The following is a 22,383-nucleotide window of genomic DNA, read 5'->3' as shown; positions in this document are numbered from 1 at the left end:
GGGGTTGGGGGATGGGGGAGGGATAGCATTAGGAGAAATACCTAATGTAAATGATGAGTTTATGGGTGCAGCACACCAACATGGCACATGTATACATATGTAATAAACATGCACATTGTGTACATGTACCCTAGAACTTAAAGTATAATAATAATAATAATAATAATAAAATCAACAGGTCTTGGTGAGCTGATGAATGTGGGATAGGTTAAGAGGAAAAAAGGGAAGAGCTAAAGATGACATTTAAGTTTTTGGTCTAGCCATCTTAGTAGATGATGGTGCCATTAGCTAAACTTTGGAAATGGAAATGTATACAATAAAATATTTTATAGAAATGTCCATGCCTTCAATGAGATGGCAGCTCCAAGGGCTAGAGGGGCTTTAACCTCCTACCGCAGTGGTCTTCATCAACTCCAACCCCTTGCCCTGAGCCACATCAAAAAGCTTAAAAGTTGTGGGAAAATATCATGCTCCTATACAAGATAGCTTTCATAGCAATCCTCTAAGTAGATTGCCTTTGATCAGCCCCCTGTATTCAAATACTTCTAAAACTGCAATAGACTCTAAGTCAAGTCAGATTCATCCAAAAGTTTAAGCTTCTCTTTTTTTTTTTTTTTTCTTTTTTTTTGAGATGGAGTCTCGCTCTGTCACCCAGGCTATGAGTGGCACAATCTTGGCTCACTGCAACCTCTGCCTCCTGAGTTCAAGCAATTCTCCTGCCTCAGCCTCCCAAATAGCTGGTACTGCAGATGCCCGCCACCACGCACGGCTAATTTTGTATTTTTAGTAGAGACAGGGTTTCCCCAAGTTGGCCAGGCTTGTCTTGAACTCCTGATGTCGGGTGGTCTGCTCGCCTAGGCTTCCCAAAGTGCTGGGATTACAGGCGTCAGCCACCGCGACTGGCCAGGCTTCCCTTCTTATACACAAATGAACGGAGGAATGTCACTCACCAGAGTACTTCATGTATACTGGGCTCAATGCAATAGTGAAGGAGAAATCATTCTAACCTTCCCAGAACAGATCTCCTTCCCTTTCTAGGATCTAACCACAGTGCCTTTCCTATGTTTCTCCAGCTATCAAAGTCATACTTTAACGCCTTTGCATGTGCTGTTGTCTCTCTTAGAATAATGACCTACTCGCTTCCATATCTCACACATCGTAGCTAGATTCTTTTTATACTTTAAGTCTCCTTCCCTGACTACTTTTTTTGAAACTTTGCCAACTTCTATTTATCTTTTTATTACATCACCCTATTCATTCCCTTCCTAACTTTTATAATTTGTAAGTATGTATTAATGTTCTTGTGTAATTGGTTGGTTTACATCTGTTTCCCATAAAACATTCTACGAGAATAGCAACCATGTTTACTTTTTCATCACCATAACACTTCCAGGATTATCTGAACCTAAAAACTATTCCACAAATATATGTTGAAGGAATGCTAAGGTAAGTAAAGAACAGATAATGAGGGTTCCTATTTAAAAGCATGTCAGTGATTAACCAATAGGAGGAGGTATTATTTTGGGATGGAGGAATTTCCTGAAGTTTCTGAAATCATACCACATAGGTAGCAGCTTTCTCTAAGATTGGTCCTGTGTGATTTGAGGAAACATAATTGCCAAGATTGCATCAGTGATTCAAACCTTCAAATCTCAGTGGGAAGTTTAGTTTTTTCTCATAGTACAGACTGTTTGGCCACCATCTTCTATGTGGTGATTTAGGAATTCCAGGGCCTTTCTTTCTGTATCTCTGCCATTCTCTCAGGACACCCTGGGATCCTTCCCTGAATCCCCTCTATGTGTCCAGCTAATAGACAGAGAGAGAGAGCACTGTACTGATTGCATAAGAAGTTTCCAAGACCAAGTCCGGAAGTGGTATGCACCACTTTTGCACATGCTCCTTTGGTCAGAATGAGGCACATGGCACCAACCTCACTGCAATGGAGGCTGGGAAATGCAGTCTTCCCGTGTGCCCAGAAGAAGAAACTAGATATGTGAGCATCACACTAGCCTCAGCAAAAGTAGATTTCCTTTGGTTGTTGTATTAGAGACTTAATGTACGCAAAACACTCAGAATACTGGCCAGCACTTTCACCAGTATCCACGATTCAAGGTAAGTTGCAAGAGGAGTTCTCTGAGTTTTTCACTAATCGCGGCTTGCTAAACAAGGCTGGTGTTCGGAAGCCTCTGTCAAGCCCAACAGCTGGCTGGAGAGTATTGTGAGCCTCAGTGCCCAAGGAGGCCAGCCAAGGATACAGATGCCACAGCTAAGTCTGTGCAGCACATCCTCATGCTTTGTTTAACTTGATTCCCTGGGTGGGACCATTTTTATGAGCAGGTGTTCTGGTTAATTAGGTGATTAATGTTCCTCAAATTGGAGAGCCATCTCCCTAGTGACAGTTCTTTCTTTGCTCAAATATGAGACAAATCTTCCCTGTACAATTTGGAGAGGTCCATGATCACATTCATCTGTCTGCCAGGCCTCTCGGGTCAGCACTCTGGCTCTGAGGACCAAGAGCCTGACCCCACACCTGGCTGACTTGCCTCTTGCTGCACCAGTTTAGAGAACCAAGAGCTCCCAAATCATCTGGCTTCCTCTCAGACCAGGGCAAAGTTGAACTGGGGACATATTTCTGGTTCCTTTCTGAGGATTCCAATTTGTATCACCTCTCAAAGTCAGAGCCATTGCCTCTACACAGAGTCCTCCAGTTTCTAAAGCAAGGCAGCCAAGCCACAGTCACGGGCAAATTAGGTATCAAAACTTTTTTTTCTCCAGTTGTCTCTTAGGCAAATAGAAATGTGCTCCAAACTCTCTTATACTCCACGTTCTCAAAGCCCTCTTCGCAGCTCAAACACTATTCTCTTCCTACCACCCTGCCTCTGTTTCTCTCAATGCCAGAACCCTTCTCCCTCTCATTGACATTAGCAAACCCATGCATCCTTCAAACGCCAGACTGAATTATTCAGCCCTCCTTCCCAGCTTGAAGTGATTTCTCCCTCTTCAGAATTTGTGTAGCACTTACTACGTGACCCATATCACTTAGCATTTAGTTATATACCATATCTTTCCTCTTCATTCATGTATCTTAATTTTGTCTTCCCAATTGGATTTTTGTCAGCTGTGGTTGTATCTAAAGTTCTCAATAACTGTTTATTTGATTGGTAAATTCCGCTGAATGCCACTTACACTTCTGGAAGATGGATCGAATTTAGTCTCTTTCACCACGGTGAGTCTCGACTGGGCCACATGGTTGCTCACTCCTGTTCCTCACATGCTACAGTTTTAGTGCCCCAGAACGACTAGATCTTTTCCTCCAGTTTCAGCTGGAAAAATCCCAGGAAAGGACTCTGCTTGGTCCATTTCAGTCATGTGCCCACCCCTTAAAAAAATCAGTGTATTGAGGAAAGCAAGCTCATATACAAACAAGACAATTCGGAACCATAATCACACAGTTAGAGCAGAAGGCCAATTAATAGTTGTCCGCTACAGTTGAATATAGATTTTGAAAGGTTTTATTGCTCGATCTTCTTCCTCATGATAAGTGTATGAGTCTGTTTTCATGCTGCTATAGAGAACTGCCCGAGACTGGGTATAAAGGCAAGAGGTTTAATTGACTCACAGTTCAGCATGGCTGGGGAGGCCTGGGGAAATTTACAGTCATCATGGAAGGAGAAGGGGAAGCAAGGCACCTTCTTCGGAAAGCGGCAGGAAGAAGTGCGGAGCAAAGGGGGAAACAGCCCCTTATAAAACCATCAGGTATCATGAGAACACATTCACTGTCATGAAAACAGCATGGGAGAACCCACTCCCAGGATTCAATTCCCTCCACCTGGTGTCTCCCTCAACACATGGGGACTATGGGGATTAGAATTCAAGATGAGATTTGGGTGTGGACACAAAGCCTAACCATATCAATAGGTTACTTATTTTAATATTCATTTATCAAATTTATGTTACATATTCATTCGTTAAACATTTTTGTATTCAGAGTAGTTCTTATCCCTTGGGGAGGCTCAATAGATTAACTGGCAATAAACCTTTATTGTTCATTCTCTTTCAGGGGAGAAAGAGAGAAGTATTTGCATTGAAAACAATGTCCTTCAGGCTGGGCGCTGTGGCTCACACCTGTAATCCCAGCACTTTGGGAGGCTGAGATGGGCTGATCACCTGAGGTCAGGAGTTCGAGACCAGCCTAACCAACATGGCAAAACCCCGTCTCTACTAAAAATACAAAAACAAATTAGCTGGGTGTGGTGGTGCATGCCTCTAATCCCAGCTATTCAGGAGGCTGAGGCAGGAGAATCGCTTGAACCCGGGAGGCGGAGGTTGCAGTGAGCCGAGATTGCTCTATTAGACTCCAGTCTGGGCGACAGAGCAAGATGATTCTGTCTCAAAAAAAAAAAAAGAAAAAAAAAGAAAACAATGTCCTTCTGTCCTTCTAGGTCCAATGGATGGTATCTTTTCCTAGGCCACTTCCTTACCCCTTTTAGGCCATTTCTCCAGAAATGACCTAAAATTTACATACATGAGTTATTCTCTCTCCCAGGAAAATGTAATAGGGATCATAGCCTTAATCTCAAATTGGGGGTTTCATTTTCTCTCTTCCCGCTTCCTGTTTACCTACTCCTTTGAGATCTGCCTCAGCAGCTCAGTGAGGTGGTGTGTCAGTTTCAGCGTCCCTGGTAGGAAATGGATAATTCAAAGGAGCACCTGAAGAAAGTCTGGTAAAGGGACTATATGGAAAGGTGAGGCAGGGTTAAGAAATCAACGAGGGGGCAGGGTGCGGTGGCTCACGCCTGTAAGTCAACACTTTGGGAGGCTCAGGTGGGTGGATCACGAGGTCAGGAGTTCATGAACCAGCCTGGCCAAGATGGCGAAACCTCATCTCTACTAAAAATACAAAAATTAGCCAGGTGTTGTGGTGGGTGCCTGTAATCCCAGCTACTTGGGAGGTTGAGGCAGAGAACTGCTTGAACCCGGGAGGCGGAGGCTTCATTGAGCCAAGATTGCGCCACTGCACTCTAGCCTGGGTGACAAAGTGAGACTCCATCTCAAAAAAAAAAAAAAGAAAGAAAGAAAAAAGAAAATAAATCAATAATGGATGGAATGCCCAAGGTTTAGCAGCAGTGGAAAGCTATTTCCATTCCTGTCCTCTGAAGGCGTAATGGGATGGCAGTGATTTCCAAGGAGACCCATAGTTGAAGAAGACAGCTGTTGGACATGACCTATGACCTTCAATAGGGAAAGGCAGCCATTGACAAACTGTAGTCCTATGGAGGAAGCCTTGGCCTCTCTCCTCTAGCTCTCTGAGCTAGTTCCCCATATGGCTGGATCCAAGGGAGTTGAGGTGATGCAGTCTGTAAAGGTTAATTTCCTGGGGAACAGAACTGCCTCTGACAGTGGGCAGAGAGTGGATCTGAAGAATCAATTGGAGAATAATGAGCTCAAATTGTTAGTCTTGATGGGGTGAAGCAAATATATCAGAATTGGGGGTGGGGGTGGGCAATGTGTATCATTTGCAAGAGCATTCTAGAAGAATGTAACCACCCCTTCCCCCAAAAGATTGAGTAACACTGATGAAAATGAATAAAAATACAATAGGAGAATGTAAAATAAGCTGGCTGATTGGAAGATCATTCATTTGTTTATTCATTCATTCATGTATTCATTTATTAATCATCAAGATACCAAGATTTGCACCTCTAGATATCAAGATTGCAAAACTTGATTAGACATCTCTATACACCTGAAACTTTTTATAATACAAGTTTCAAAAAATTGGATTACACAGGGTTACAGGGTCACTATCTCCAAGAACCTAATAGTATGGACCAACAAGTCCAGAGGATTCAGCTTCTAAACTGGAGGATTTGGCTGCTACACGGACTCTGGGGTAGACAGACTCTGGAGTAGGAAAGGATGTTCTGGGATGGGTATTGAGTGGATGTGGAGGAGTGGTGGCAGATGAGGTGGAAGAAGCAGAAAACAACCCCAGAGTTCAAAATTACATTGTCAGGTCTGTATTTAAGATCCTTGGATCATCAGGGCAAAGGATGGATTGGTGGAGCAAAAAACTAAGAAATAAAGTTAGAGAAATTATGTGGGGGCCAGTGAGCAATACCTATGCATGAAACTAGGATCTGAACAATAGCAGGAGGACCAGAGATGAAGAGGGGATACAGTCAAGAGATGGTCATGGGGAAGAATGAACAGAACTGAAGAATTAAATGGCTGTGGTGTGTGAGAGAAGGAAAATTCCTTGAGCTGTTTTGCCTTCTCAATACTCCCATCCACTTTTCAGCTAATAGCTCCTGGATTTTCCTTTGAGAGCAGGACTCCTACCTGCCCAGCTGAGTGCAGTTTCCATAAAACTGTCACCCATAGTTCTTGTGTTCTCTGGCCAAAAGGGAGATCACGTGACTCAAGTCAGGACAATCCATTGCTCCCTCCTGGGAATTTGGAAATCTTGGGTTTGGCACCTAGATCCTCTCTTGGGTCTTGTCTTTGTTGAAGCCTCCATCTTCAATTTTTCCCTTAGATTCTGTATGCTATCCATGGCTTTCTTTAAAAGTCTTTTTTTTTTTTTTTTGAAAATTCAATAAGCTAAAGTTTTTTGTTTGTTCTGAGGAACAGAACTGCCTCCGACAGTGGGCAGAGAGTAGATCTGGAGAATTCATTGGAGAATGGTGAGCACAAATGGTTAATCTGGCTGGTTGGAAACAGAAAACCTCAGCTGATTGTGGTGGCCATGTGTAGGGTGGTACCTTACACATGGAGATAAACACAGGTCGATGAGAAAGTTTGAGATGGGATTTCTTAAAGGAATGGGTGAGTAGTTTGCTTTTGAGAAACACAGGTTGAGGAGAAAGTTTGAGATGGGGTTTCTTGCAGTAATGGGCGAGTAGTTTGCTTTTGAGAAATACGGGTTGAGGAGAAAGTTTGAGATGGGGTTTCTTGCAATAATGGGCGAGTAGTTTGCTTTTGAAAAGCCTACGGAAAAGTAAAGGGAAAAGTTCAGAAGTTGTCCAGGGACTTTGTGGAACTGTAAAAATGACACCACAGAGTGTAAAACCACCTTTGGCCTTTGGACATAGAAAGTTCTAAACAATAGCCTGACCTCCTAACGACATACCCAGTCTTCTCCAAGGAGGGTAATTCCTCCATGGGGTGGCTGCCGCCTTCTGCAGATGCCCCAGAATCAGCTGAGGGAGTGGACGGAGCCACATTTTCAGCACCGGAAGCCCCGAGTCCTAGCTCTGGTTATTTCACTAATTAGCTAGGCGACCCTGCATAAATGCCCACCTTTCTCTGAAACTCAGCTTCCTTGTTAGTAAAATACAAGAGTTGAGCTATTTGGGGTCTCAACGTATGTTCCAAGAGAATTTCCAGTTTACATGAAAAGGGGTCCTGTATACTGGGAAACTGGGTTAAATAAGTCTTAAACTGGTTTCCTTATTGCAGGACTTCTCAGGGTCTTAAAAACACTCATCTCTGATGCAGATATTGAAGAGGGGTGAAGGTGAGTAGCATTTCTCAATCTATCTTTCCCAAGGAAACTTTTTTCTCCCCCATGATGAAACATGTGGAACCAGTAGTCATCAGAAGGCACTTGTAGAAATGTTGGATTAGGTGATTTCTAAGGCTGTATCAGCCCAAACACTCCATGATTCTGTGTATCCTGGTGCTCTGGGCCCCTCATGTATTTCCCACTTGCCTCCTCCTAGGGGATGATTGACTCTGAAGGACCCTTGCCATCTGTTCTAAGGGGCTTCTCCCAGGAAAAATCACACTTGAATGCCTATAAAGCCCTTTAAAGATATAGTCTGGCTCATGAAACCCTCTGAGCAGCTTAAATGGAAAACACAGTCCCCCACTGCGCCCAGAGCACAGATCCAGGCCCAGCCCGAAGGGATTGCAAAAACATGCTCTAGCATGCATTTGGGAAAACAAAGAAAACCCTACTCTTTGCTGCTCCAGACAGTCTGAGACGCTTTGTGCCCTTGGGCCCTTGCCCGGTTCTCTCATCTGCCTCAGTCCTGGTACTAAATTGGTTCAAGGTTTGGAGGAGAGCTTCAGAGCAAGGGGGGAAAGGATGTTTAGAGTTCTTAAATGCTGAAGTCACCCTGAGGACCGGAGCATAGACCCTCGCCGGCCACCAGGGGGCGATGACAACAGCATCTGTGCAGAAAGCGGTTCCCAAGAATAACAGCAGTAAATTGCACCTAATGTGTTTATGAATGATGAAGGGACTCGAGTGTGTGTGTGTGTGTGTGCGCGCGTGCGTGTGTTTGAGTGTGCGTGTGTGTGTATTTGAGTGTGCATGTGTGTGTGTGCGCGCGCGCGCGCAACTGGGTGCCCGAAGCTAAGACTGAAAATCTGCAAAGTATAATACAATAAATGTGCGACTCTACTATATATTCACAGGATATGGTCAAGTAGTTCAAAGTTTCCTTGAAGGAAAATGAGGTAGAAGAAATCAGAATAGCATTCTTATGAAAGAAAAGAGAAGCGCTCTCAGGAGTATAGTTGTCACTGTGTGTGTGTGTGTGTGTGCGCGCGCGCGCACGCGCGAGCATGCATGTGCACGTGTGTGTGATTGCGTGTGTGTAAATGGGTGTGTGTAAGCCTGAGTATGTGAAAGTGTGTGAGTGGCTGTGAATATGTAGATACCAGTGTGTGTGTATATATATGCAGGGCTCATTCAGGCCTTCTCAGTGTGAGCGGACCTCAAGGAAATCTGGGCAATACTTCCTGCAGTTCCTGCCCTTTCCTTTCAAACAAACAAACAAAATCATTCCTACAAGTATTTATGGAGCCTCTAACGCACGCGCCCCTCCCCACTGGCATCTGGAAAAGCTCAGACCTAGTCAATTTAAAGCGGACGCTGGAAGAAAGAAGGCGCTGGGGACAGAAGGGATGCCTCATCTGCGAATGACTTTTGCAAAAACACGTTATCTTCTGTGATGCTTCAAACAACCCAGGGAGATGAGGCCAGGCAGGACTGTGGCCCCTGATTTGAGAAAATGAAGGCTCAGAGATGACACGATTGGCCCAGAGTCACCCAGTCAGGAAGCAGAAACCCAAGGATGGAAGAAGGCATTGTCAATCCAGGGGTCCGAGTCGCTGCCATCACTACTTTTAGCAGCCCACCAAGCGTTGGGTCTGGGCAAAGCAGGGCAAGTTTCCGGGTAAGGTTTGCCACCAGTGACCTCAACAACATGGACCACTGTGTGTGTGTGTGTAGCTGTGGAGTACATTGGTGTCAACCGCAAAATTGCGGATCTTTGCCATGAGTACTAGGTGCAGTAGGGAAGCGGCTTCGTGGGCGACAGTGCCATGGTTTGGCGTCCCTAGCAGCTGTGCGATCTCCAGCAAGTCGCTTCGCTTCTCTGAGCTGTTTTCAGATGCCCCCTTGGAAGATCGTGGACTTAAGTAAAGAATATGAGTAGAGTGCTCAGCTCAGTGCAAGAATTAAAAAAAAAAAAAAAAGTGTCAGGAGCCTTATCCGTCCTTGGCTCCTAACAGTGAATGAGTTTCAGTGTTTCTTTCCCGGGGCCCTGCTGGCCGAGCCCCTTTCCTTCCCTGGTTCCTTCTCTCTCCCTCCTCTACTGCCTCCTCCCTCCAGGCTCTCGGTCGCTCCAGCAAAGTTCCCAACTTAGTCGACATGACGCGCGGCGCAGCCAATGGGAGGCGGAGTTGGCGTTTTTTTTGAGGGGGGGGCGGGAGGGGTGGGCCCCGCGTCTCCGGTGTCTGCCCTGCTCAGTGAATGGAGAGAGCGAGCGCCGGCCAGCTCACCCGGCCGCCCCGTGCCCCAGCCGCCGCCGCCGCGCTCCGCAGCTCAGCCCCAAGCCGGACCTCCCCGGGCGCCACGCCCCACTGCGCTCGCCCCAGGTCCCCAACTGGGCCCGCGGGCCAGCGGGGCCAGGGGGCGCTCCGCACCTGGGCACTCCCAGCGATGCGCAGCGGGGCAGCGCCGGCCCCGCCGATGGAGCTGCTGCTGCCGCTGCCGCCGCCGCCGCCCGGCGCGCTCCGCTCCGCCCGCGCCCCGTGCGCCTGAGCGCCGAGCTCGCCCCTCCTCCGCGCCAACTCCGCCGCCCGCTCCCCAGGCCGCCCGCGCTCCCCGCGCGACTCCTCGGGCTCCACGCGTCTTGCCCCGCAGAGGCAGCCTCCTCCGGGAGCGGGGCCCTGCACACCATGGCCCCCGGGTGGACAGGGGTCGGCGCTGCCGTGCGCGCCCGCCTAGCGCTGGCCTTGGCGCTGGCGAGCGTCCTGAGTGGGCCCCCAGCCGTCGCCTGCCCCACCAAGTGTACCTGCTCCGCCGCCAGCGTGGACTGCCACGGGCTGGGCCTCCGCGCGGTTCCTCGGGGCATCCCCCGCAACGCTGAGCGCCTGTGAGTACCCCTGCCCCACCCCATGCGGGCCACCCACCTGGGTCCCACCGAGGTGGCCCCAGGCGCCAGATCCCTCCTTTCCTTTCGACCTCCCTGGATGCAGTCTCTATTCCCATCCCTTCCTGGATAGGATCCCTCGCTCTCCGAGCTGGGAGTCTGTAGGCTTGGTCCGATCTGGAAAGAGAGGTCTCCAAACCCCCCGCGATGAGCCAAGAGCAGTGCTTCTCCAGGGGTGAGGGTTCCAGACGCAGGGCCCGCTGACAGCTTCCGAGGAGTAGCTGGCGAGAGGCGAGGGGAGGCAAGAGCACTGCAGCCTCAAGGTCTTAGGGTGAGGGTCAGGGGTCTGCGCTCATTAAAAAGGGGGGCGGGCGAAGGAGAAAGCTATAGGATGATGGGCCGTCAAGGCGCAGAGGCGGGAGAGAGGGCCCGAGACTGTTGACCTGCTTGGAGATCAGAATGGGCCAGCCGCTCTCTGGCTGCCCTTGCAAGGAAAGTTGAGAGTGTGGGTGAAGGTTTAACTTCTGAGGAACTGGACAGATTCAGAGTGGGTGCTCGCAAAACCCGCTCTGCCTGGAAAGCAGTCTGGGAGATGCCAAGTTGCAGCCCCGGGTGAATTTTTTATGGCTCGGTTATAAATGCCTCCCCGAACGAAGGGGCCGGAGAATGGAAATGCTGACAGCTCTTCAAATGAGACTGAGCGTTATAATCTTACAAACCGCACTCAGCCTCGGATCCTGGACTTGGCAGCGAATGGAGAGGCGCTTGCAGAATGGGGTGGATTGACCCTAGTTTTAGCCCCAATTGCGCAACCAAATATTTACTTTTCATATGTCAACGTTTTGGAAACATTTATCATTTTGATCCTCGGACCAGATTCAAAACTTGGACTCCGGGGTGGGCTCCTCTTAGTCCGCAGTTGGGGTGGGGTAAGGGAGTGGGGGAGAAACGCTGGAGTGGGTGGGAGCCTTACTGGGAACCCAGCCGAGAAGTGGGTGAGGGTTTGCTGTAGTGTGGTGGATTCCCTCCGTGTCTTGCTCTCCCTCTTCTCCCCTTCCTCACGTGCCTTAGGGGTAGGCGCCTGGATCTTCCACTCTGCTTTCTTGACTTCAGGCTGGAAGAGAGTAGTGATGACAAGCATTGTCCTAGAGTGTGTTATTCCTGTTAGTCACCTCCTATCACCCCACCTCCTCTTCTCTTCCACTTCTTTGTGCGTCTCTGGGTGGAGACTCAGCAGAACTGTCTTCCTTATTCCTGATGCTCTCTTTCTCCTTTGGCTGAAAACTTTTTTTTTTTCCTCAAGTGCAATGATTATTTTGTTGGGTTGAACCACAGAATCCTAAAGGGTGAGAGCCGAATTATTAACAAATGTCAAAAACCAGGCTTGGAAGTATAAAATGACTTGCCCAGGAAAACACAGCAAGTTGATGGCAATAAAGGGGCCAAAATCCAGTTTTTCACACCTTAATTCAGACATTATGTTAGTCCATAGGAGTGCAAAACTTGTTTTAGTGGTATTTTTAGATACCTGCACCTTGTAAACTAAGTTCCCCTCCTTGTCACACCAGTGCTAGCCACATGACTTAGTGAAATAATAACTATAGCTATTGTTTGATAAATGCTTTGCATGCCTTGATTTGTGTACATGTATTATCTCATTGAATCTCTCCAACAGTCCTGTTAGTTACATAGGCAATGCTTATTACTCCATTTTACAGTTAAGTCGTCTTGTCATTTACTCAAGGTCATGCAGCTAGTGAAGTGTTTGAATCCAAGCCTGATTGGTTCCTAAGCCCACAGCCCTTATCACTCTGCTGGTCATCCTTGGAACAAGGGTCAGTTTGGACCAAAATCTATAAACAGACAGTCCTGGGAGGTTTCTGGCTGGGCTTGGATCTTAGAACAGGCTGCTGTTGCTTCTGCTTCTGGTATACCCTGCAAATGTTCAGCTCACTTTGATGTTAGCTCTGATGCTTGGGGTCTTGAAACTACTTCTTCTCCATTTTCAAAACCATGCTCCATGTTTGGGAAACCAAGGAGAGTAAGTCCCTTTCCTCCTGGTATGTAGGACGTTTTCCAGAGCTGCAGGAACAGCACCCATGCCAGCACGCCACCCAGTCATCTCCTGTAGGAGATCTGTGCAGCTCAGGGCAACCCATCAACTCTAGAACTGGAGAAACAGGGCAGAGACTGGAGTCCTGGTCGTTCCCATAGGCCCCCTGCTGCAGTCCTTAACAGGCAGTGGGAGAGCAGGAGCTGCTTTGATATCTCTGGTCTCTTCTGCCTCAGTTGTGGTCACTGGTGCCACTTTGGCTAGGGTGCATGGGGGTGCCGCGATGGTATCTCATTCTAGTCTCCTTCCTCCCTGGGAATCGGGGACAGTCTTTAGGAGCAAGCTGGGTCAGGTTCACTTCAGGGTTTCAGGGCAGTCCACCAACAGTTTTTCACCACCAAAGTCCTGCACCACACTCTCTCTCAGCCAACTCAGATGTAACATTTCAATTCTGAAAACTCTTGGGGGATATTTGGCATTTTTATGCTCTGCCAAGGATTTCTTCAGAGAAGAATCACTCATTTATTCCTGCCTTCATTCATTCAACACACATTATGTGAGGCCGGGCGCAGTGGCTCATGCCTGTTATCCCAGCACTTTGGGAGGCTGAGGTGAGAGGATCGCTTGAGCCTAGGAGTTTGAGAACAAACATGACTTGAACCTCTACTGCATTCCAGAAACTGTATATAGAATCATTGCATATACAGAAGAAAACCAGCACTTCAATGTAAAGAATGTAAGCAAAAGATAGAAGGAAACTTGCTTTGGTGAGCCTTTTGAACTTCCCAGGGTTCATTTTGCCATAGGGCACGTTTTGTCAGCACTGTCATCAGATGCTCAGGACCTTCCTAAAATCCAGTTTTCTGATCTCAAATGTTTAAATTGTGTTTTAAAACAAAGAAACAGCATTTTCTCCGTTCTCCATTCTTGGTACTCTGCCTCCCAAAAAGCCTTTGATGAAGGGGTGTGTGTATGTGTGTGTGTGTGTGTGTGTGTGTGTGTGTGTGTGTGTGTGTGTGTGTGTGTCTGTGTATATTGCTTCTCTGGATGTTTCTGACTTCTGAAACCTTGTGTTACGACATTAAGGAAAACCTGAGTGGGGATAATGTGCTCAGCATTTGGACTTTGCTTCAGGCCTGGAATGGGGCCTGAATTGTTCATAATTAAGCCAGAATCAGAGTTGGGGGTCCATGTTCCAAGGTATTCCCTATAATGTCAGCACAACACGCAGAAAAAGAAACTCTCTGTCTTTTATAAACTACTGACAATTTTTCCCCCTCCATGAGGAGGTGACACCCACAAGAAAGCTAAATAAATGCAGAGAAGAATTCAGTGTAATTTATTATCCGTGCAGCAAAGATAGAGGACGAGAGCAGAGGAAGTGGATGGCGGTGCCTGAAACCAAACATTTACCATGGAGCACAGAGTAAACAGATGTTGCACTTACCCTTCTGACTACAAAAGGAGCCCACAGATGTAATTCTTCTCCAACCACAATCTCAGCCTGGAAAAAGAGGAGGCAGATGAAAATGAACTCTCATGTGGGGCCACTTCTCCCCATCTTGCCCTCCTGCCTAGAGGCAGGCAGAGGCCCACTTCTCACTGCAGTGAGGGGTGGCCTGAACGGTGGAGTGGGGGCAAGAGTGGACATCTTTGGTTTTTCACTTGGCTCTGGAACATGCTGGAGACTGCTATATTTAAATAAACATTTCCTGTTTGCGAAGGAGAACGGGCGAAAGGCTGAAACGTGAGAATGTGGTAACTTAATTTTCTCCATCACTCCAGATGACGGCTAGCTTTGCCGGTGGTTTGGTCCAATAAAAACTGACACCATGTCATAGGCTTTCCCTCACTTGACCACAGAGGTCCTGAGGTCAAGTGGGAGACTTTCCAAGATGCTCAGTAGCCAACGCCTGTGTCCTGGTACTTCCAGCCCTCAGGGTCAACTTAGAAGACAGGGACAAGCTAGTGAATCATGGGGTCTCTCTGGGTCAACCATGGTGATGTGACCTTTTAGGGAAACAGTGCCCTTCTGGACAGACTAAGGAGCGGCTGAGTGGACCTGCCTCCAGTGGACCGGTCTAGCCTCCAGGGTGCTGTGCAACTTTGGACAGATTGCATTACCTCTCTGGGCCTCATTTTCGTGAAAGTAGAATTCTTGCATAGTCTCAGTGGTTTTCTTAGGGGTTATAGTCCATTGGGGGACTGTCAGTATCTGCCTCCCTAGTGTCTAGAACAGTGCCTGGCACACAGTAGGTTTTCAGCAAATGTGTATTCAATAAAGGAATACTGAACCTCAAAACTAGAAGTCTTTCTTTAGTTCTTACAAGTGAAGGATGGGCCATTACATATCTGCATTCTGGTGTATAACTAAGGGATCCTTACTAGTAACCTATGTCATGAGTTATTAAGGGTATCTAAAATTTGGATTTTATGAACTAATATTTATTGCCTTACTAGAGTTACCAAGGACTCCTGTTGAGTGATCTGCTCTGGAGTCTGGTTGCCAGGCATTGCTTAGCAACCTTGCAAAACTCCTACTGTGCACATGCCCGTGAAAAGAGCTGGAAATCCTGAGCACTTAAACCATAGGGCTTTCTAATCAGGAACTCATCAGCGTCATCCTGAGCGCTCTGTGGGTTTTGATTGCTGCTCTTCTTGTATTAATTGATAAGTTCTGCTTTTGTTGATCATCTGGATTTTCTAGTATTTCTGCGTTTTTGCCATTTTGATTGTTATGTTGTTTTCTCTCCGGTATTGTTTGTTGTCACAGAGTTCTGTCTCCCCAGGAAAGTGAGAATGAATAGTGGGTTGCAGCTGTAGGATCTCTCACCTTGGCAATGTGGGCTGTGGCAAGAAGGTTCCCAACCCCTAAGCATTGTGGTTAGGGCAGGCGCTCTGGAGACAGACAACTCTGGGCTTGAATTGCAGCTCTGTTACATCTTGCTGTTGCACTGTGGGCGTGTTACACTATTGTTGACTGCAGTGTGTTTAATTCTTTTGTACCTGTTTCCACACCTGTGATACCAGGACGACAAGTGCACTGTCTTCATGGGGATGCTGTGAATGTAACCTGAGGCAGTCCCTGTAATGCGCTCAGCACGGTTCCTACAACGGTTCCTCCAACAATGAGTGTTGTTCACTCATTGCTGTGATTGTTTATCCCTCTGTGATTTCTTAACTGTAAAGTATGTATGATGAATCTTCCCTATTGGGGGGATTAAATGAAATAATATACAGGAAAGTGCTTAACACAGTACAGTCGTGTGCCACATAAAAAGACATAGTGGACAACATAGAGGATGGTGGTCTCGTAAGGTTAAAATGGAGCTGAAGAATTCCTATCGCCTAGTGATGTCGTAGCTTTTGTAACATCATAGTGCCATCACTTTATTTTTAATACATGTAGTGTCACCTAAGTGTATAATGTTGATAAAGTCTCCAGTAGTGTGCAGTAATGTCCTAGGCCTTCGCATTCACTCAGCACTCACTCACTGACTCACCCAGAGCAACTTCCAGTCCTGTAAACTTTATTCCTGCTAAATGCCCTATGCGGATGTATCATTTTTTATCTTTCCTACCATATTTTGATTGTACCTTTTCTATGTTTAGGTATGTTTAGAAACACACATACTCAAGATTGGGTCGCAGTGGCTTACAGTGTTCAGTAGAGTAACATGCTATGCAGGTTTGGAGTTTAGGAGCAATAGGCTATCCCATATAGCCTAGGCGTGTAGTAGGCTAGACCCTCTGGGCTTGTGTGAGTGCACTCTATGAGGTTTGCACAATGACGAAATCGCCTAATGATGAGTTTCTTAGAACATATCCCCATCATTAAGTAATGCGTGACTGCACCATAGGAGCCCTCCCTAAACTATTCCTGTTAGTGACCATGGCTATTACTTTTATATCTTCATCTCAGGCCCTGTCCAGCTGGAAGGTTTGAGATGCCCACCCCAAATTTGCTCCAACCCAGAGCCCTGTGGAGGCAAGTTCCTTGCCTGCCTGTGGGCTGTGCCCAATACCCTCTTGGCTGGGCCCCTCCTTTTCTCTCTCTGCTCTTGGTCCTGCCTCTACAGCAAAGCCCAGGTTGGCCTCTGTTCCACAGAAGGGGAATTATGGTGAAAGTGGTTTAGGTCTGTCCCATGGGTGTGTTGCTTTGTGGTATATTTAAATAAGGAATGTATTTTATTTATTTATTTTTTGGCGGTGGGTTTTCATGGGGAATTTTTAGCCCTGACTTTTTTTTCAATGTTCATTCCTTCTATCTTCCCCTAAATACCTCCTTTTACTGACTTCCCATGTCTGCCTCTATTACTGCTTTTACTTGAGACAGCTGTATTTACTAGCAGGCTCCACCCTCATTATGTAAGGTGGTCTTAACCCTTTTTAGAACTGCTGGAAGGAAAGGAAAAACAAGGGGTGGAGGCGTTCCTAGAGAGCTAGCTCCTCTGGACCACTGCTAATCCCAAGCTGGATGGCTGCAGAGGGTGCCCTGGCACTGTGCTGAGCTCCCTGTGCTCTCCGTTCTTCATTGTTCCCCATCCTTAAATTCAAATCAACCTTGCCAAGGTTGGATGCTCATGAGTCCTCTACCTCTCTGCTTTGCAGGCCTGGACTGTGATCTGTAACTACTGTGACTGCTGGCCTGTTGAGAGGCTAGCCTTTCTTCCCCACTCACTGTGGTCTTCATAGTTGTGTTGTCAGTACCATGTTTGATACAGTGAAACCCTGGCCAAAGGGTGCATGATTAGAACCTTCTGTACTGAGTGGACAGAGAAGATGGGAAAATGTGCCACTAGAGCGAGACTCTGGGACCCAAATCCCGGTTCTGTCATCTACTAGCTGGATGGGCCTCAGTCTTCCCATCTGATAAATGAGAATAATAGTGATACTCCCTTCAAAGGATGCTGTATTAATCCACATAGGCTGCCTGGAACCAAGAGCTCCCTCTATCAATATTCCTGTTGTTATTATGATCAAAAGTCTTACTGAGTGTAGACCTCCTATCAGAGCATGATCAGGATAAAGCTTCATGAAGAAAAATATGGATCATCGGGGTTGGAAGAGGTCCTTTTGTCCAAGTTCCAACCACACAAAGGTTGGTCTTCCATCAGTACAATTTCAGGGAAGGTGGTCAGTTAGCCTCCTTTGCTTGATGATATCTGGTGATGAGGAGCTCAGTTCTTCCTAAAGCAATTTATTCCATTAAAAAACACAGTCCTAATAAGAAAATGTCCTTTGTGTGGGAGTTGGACTTATCTCTTATTGATTGTCATTACCCAGGGCAAGTATAATCTTTTTTCCAAATGACAAGTTTTTGGAAGTCTTATTGCTGTGGTGTTTCTCACCACCCATTTACCCGAGTCTCCTAACATTTTTACAATCGTCTCAACTGTTCTGTATGTGATACGGTTTGGGCATAGGCCTTGTCCTCCATGCCTACTTCTCTTCCTCTAAATGGATTCCAATCTTCTCGGACTGCATTAGTTAGAAGGAGACCTTCCATGCCCTCACTGTTTTATTTGACTTCTATCAGCCAGCACATTCAAAAGAACCTTTTCACTTTGGACAGCCACAGCCCTGGGTGGGCTCATTTTGACCAAGCTGCCTGACACCCCCATATCTCCCCAGCCTTCCCTGCTGTTAGTTTGTTGTCCCCCCTTCTAGACTTGTGCAGTTGACTTTTTGGAGTCTAAGTGCAACACTTTGCATTTATCGTAATTAACTTTTGGCAAATCATTTCATTTCATCAGCTTTTCAGGAGCATTTTCTATTTCGATTTCCTCATCTAGCAATTAACTACTCCTTTCCCCATCTCCCACTATTTATTTCCTCTGCAATTTTAATGAGCTTGCCCTATGGATCCTTATCCAAGTTGTCAATATAATCAGCAGAGTTCTCTGTGCGTTTTTTTTCGAAATCTTTCTACAATCTGGCATTTGGATTACATAAATATATTGCCCCATTCTTTCTGGCTGGGATGGAAAAAAAATGTTGAGGTCTTCTTGGCTTGTAACATCTTCTTTCCCTGGGGTCCTGTTGGTTCATATTTTCTCTGGAATAATTTCCCATTAATGCTTAATTCTTCAGCTTGCTAAATTTTCTCTATACTCTTGGTTTCTCATGGAACTTTCCATCATGACTTTAGCTTCATTTTTGTCCTATTAGGCTAGTACCACAAGTCCCACCAGCACAGGATATGACGCATGTATGTGTGTGTATGTTGAACGTGTATGTATATATATATTATTCTCTCCTGGTAAAAAGTTTAGCCTGAGGGACTGAGCCTTTCTGCCAATAGCAGAGCTCAGGTAGCTTCAGGTTTTTAAACACAGTGATTTCTCTTAGCATCTTGGGTACCCACTGGCATCGGGCACATTTTCTGGAGTAGTTCTGGGAACAGACATGATGGAGCATGAAGCATAGGGGACCGAGGCGTACAGGGTCCCCAAGCCTCTATAAACAACAACAACAACAGTCATCACCATAACAATAGCTGGCATTTATTGAGCCATTCTTTGCGCCTGGCACTGCTCTTACACTTTATATGCATGGAGTCATTTCCTATTCGAAGAGTTATGTGAAGTAGGCAGGAGGACTGTCTGCATTTTATAGATGCGACAACTGTATGAGAGAGGTGAAATGACATCCCCAGTCGGGAACAGGAGAGGCAGGGTTCATCCAGCCAGGCGGGTTTCAGGCTGCACGCCAACCCCTGGTCATGTCCTCCCTTCAGAATCTTTCAAGTCAACCTCCTTTTCTGTCTTCTAAACTCCATTCTCAAGTAACAACTAGAAGAAGAACATGATGAGTTCAACTTAAATCAAGGAGCCCCTGTTTGATGCAGAGCATCTAGAGGAATGTCAAGGATGTGATCTGGACACCTGGTGAAACAGAGCCATCATGTCCAGTTTGGGGAAATAGGTGGCCTTTGTATCGGAGCTTGAAGACTAATAGGGTCCCTGTACATAGGAATGGGACCGTGGTACAGTCACGGAAGTTCATGATTAGATGCTCCTGAGCCCAACTTAAAATGATGGCAGCAGCACTTTGGGAAGTTTTATCTCATAGGGATGTTTAGAACAGAATCCAAATCTTAGGAAAAAAATCTCCATGGTATGTGTCCACTGACTGTTTTTTAAATTTCGGGTTTGAGGGGATACACCCTCCAAGAGTAGTTCTGATGAATCTTGCTGAGTAGTATTTTCCCCCTCAAGCATCTACTCAAATGTTGGCAGGAGTCATCGTCCTTTGCCGTTAGATGCACCACTTGTTTTCTCTTAGTTGGGATCTCTGGGCTCCACCTGCCCTGGCATCAGGTCCTGTTCCAACAGGATGTACATAAGATGGATCCTGGCTGGAGTCGAGTGTGACTGCACTTATCACGGCCATATCACTGCTTGTGTGGGCTCAGACTCCTCTTCTCTTGTCCTAAATGCCAATCTGGTTCCTGACCCGTGATTCATTCTGCACTTTGGCAGCAGTGTATCTTGTGGCTCCTGAAAGTCTGCCAACACACTTAACCACCCACCTTGCCTCCCTCTTGGGTTTTTCTACCTCTCTAGCTCCTGTCTGTTACCAGGTATACCCATCCTTTGCCCTAGCATGTGCCCTAGTGTGTTCCCTAGTGTACGCCCTAGCGCATGCCCTATGTGTGCCCTAGTGTGTGCCCTAGCATATGCCTTAGTGTGTGCCATAGCATGTGCCCCAGTGCGTGCCCTAACATGTGCCCCAGTGCATGCCCTAACATGTGCCCCAGTGTGTGCCCTAGCATGTGCCCCAGTGCGTGCCCTAGCATATGCCCCAGTGTGTGCCCTAGCATATGCCCCAGTGCGTGCCCTAGCGTGTGCCCCAGTGTGTGCCCTAGCGTATGCGCCAGTGCGTGCCCTAGCATGTGCGCCAGTGCGTGCCCTAGCGTGTGCCCCAGTGTGTGCCCTAGCGTATGCCCTAGTGTGTGCCATAGCATGTGCCCTAGTGTGTGCCATAGCATATGCCCCAGTGTGTGCCCCAGCATGTGCCCTAGTGTGTGCCATAGCATGTGCCACAGTGTGTGCCCTAGTATGTGCCCGAGCATATGCTCTAGTGCGTGCCATAGCGTGTGCCCCAGTGTATGCCCTAGCGTGTGCCCTAGTGCGCGCCAAAGCATGTGCCCTCCTGTGTGCCTTAGCATATGCCCTATCGTATGCCCTAGCACATGCACTAGTGTGTGCCCTGGCATGTGCCCCAGTGTGTGCCCTAATGTGTGCCCCAGCATATGACCTAGCATGTGCCCCAGTGTGTGCCCTAGCATATGCCCTAGTGTGTGCCCTAGCATATGCCCTAGCGTGTGCCCCAGTGTATGCCCTAGCGTGTGCCCCAGTGTATGCCCTAGCATGTGCCCCAGTGTATGCCCTAGCGTGTGCCCTAGTGTATGCCCTAGTGTGTGCCCTAGCATATGCCCTAGTGTGTGCCCTAGCATATGCCCTAGTGTACGTTCTAGCATATGCCCTAGTGTGTGCCCTGGCCTGTGCCCTAGCGTGTGTCCTAGTGTATGCCCTAGTGTGTGCCCTAGCATATGCCCTGGTGTATGTTCTAGCATATACCCTAGTATGTGCCCTAGCGTATGCCCTAGCATGTGCCCTAGTGAGTGCCCTAACTCAGGTATGTCTGCATGCTGTGGAGTCCATGATCCTCTTCTAATCGGAGTGTTATGACTTGGCCATGGAATTATGCATGTTTGCATCTCTCCCTGAGCTTTAGCTGCTCCTGGCTCCTGCCTTAATCCTTCTAGCTTGGCTTCTTGCCCTCTACTGCCCGCTATGTAGTTCTCCATAGTCTTGGTATTGAATTTGGACTGTCACCATCAGAACCCCACATCCTGAAATTGGATTTCATGGCCTGGACCTTCACTGGAGACTGGAGACTTGCAATGAACTCAGAGCTCTGCCCTGGAAACAACCTCAGACTTCATTTTTATGGCTATTTGAAATCTTTTATCATGTCCAGGGTAGCATGCAAAGGTGCCCCAGGGCTGGACTCTTTAAATGATGAATTACTTAGACATACTCCTGAACTCCCTGTACCCCAAATAGGACAGAGCATTTTGTAATTAAAAAGCACAGCAGTGATGATCTCATTGGAGAGCTGTCCTGCTCAGAAATGTGTTGCAGAAATTTCTGGACTATCTAGTACTTTGCTGACATTCTTTCTTTCTCTCCTCCTCTTCTCTCCCCAGCTCTAGAATATAGGTAGAAAGTGTTCTGAGTATGGGGATTCTAAGTGGAATTAGTGGGAAGCCAATGGGGAGTACAATTTGGATGTAGTAGAAAGACCTAGGCTGAATCCTGGCTTCTGTCACTTTCTAACTGCCCCACCTGTCTGAGTACCTTTGCGGTCTCCATTGTCTCATCTATAACCTTTGGAATAGGGGAAATAACACTCATCTCAGGGGGCTGATGCAAGGTTTAAATGAGATCAGATGTCTCCAAATGCCTTCTAAATTTAGTGCTATGCGAATACCTTAATGAGTCCACCCACAATATCTGAATTGAACCACTAAATCCTATATCTGGAAGATGATCAGGGTATATTTTAGAAGCTTTCATTTACAGATGAAGAAACTCAGGGAGCTCCAAAACCTTGCTCAGAGTCACCCATGTCTTCAAACTCTTGTTCCAGTTTCCTTTTCATTTAACAAGATGCATCTTTTACAAATTAAAATATAACCTCTCACCAGTCATGTCAGCAGCTTAACCAGGTGGAGTTTAGAGCACTGGCTTATTAATAAGTGACAGTGTCTAAGACAGTAGGACCAAATAAGGGAATCCATGAAGGATGGAACCATTTAAAGGGGCCATTTATTGGGTGTCTACCACAAAGAGTAAAGCAAGTGAAATGTTCTGATAACTACAACAGCTCAAACTAACTTCAGAGTTAGTCTAGACTGTCTCTCCCTCCAAA

At 46.9% G+C, this 22,383-nt stretch overlaps 1 protein-coding gene across 4 annotated transcripts in view; it reads left to right on the top strand.

Annotated features, from left to right (window-relative positions):
- Positions 1-9,770: 9,770 nt before the first annotated feature.
- Positions 9,771-22,383, top strand: part of SLIT3 (slit guidance ligand 3) — a 641,659-nt gene continuing 629,046 nt past the window's right edge. For all 4 annotated transcript variants that reach the window (XM_025387957.1, XM_025387956.1, XM_025387959.1 and 1 more), the window contains exon 1: positions 9,771-10,391. In XM_025387957.1, coding sequence (XP_025243742.1) covers positions 10,195-10,391 — 197 coding nt within the window. In that variant the 5' untranslated portion in view covers positions 9,771-10,194. The remainder of the gene's footprint in view (positions 10,392-22,383) is intronic.

Source organism: Theropithecus gelada, chromosome 6, assembly GCF_003255815.1.
Source record: "Theropithecus gelada isolate Dixy chromosome 6, Tgel_1.0, whole genome shotgun sequence".
Lineage (NCBI taxonomy): Eukaryota > Metazoa > Chordata > Mammalia > Primates > Cercopithecidae > Theropithecus > Theropithecus gelada.
The sequence above is the reverse complement of the archived record's forward strand: the minus strand, read 5'-3'. Positions and strand labels throughout refer to the sequence as shown.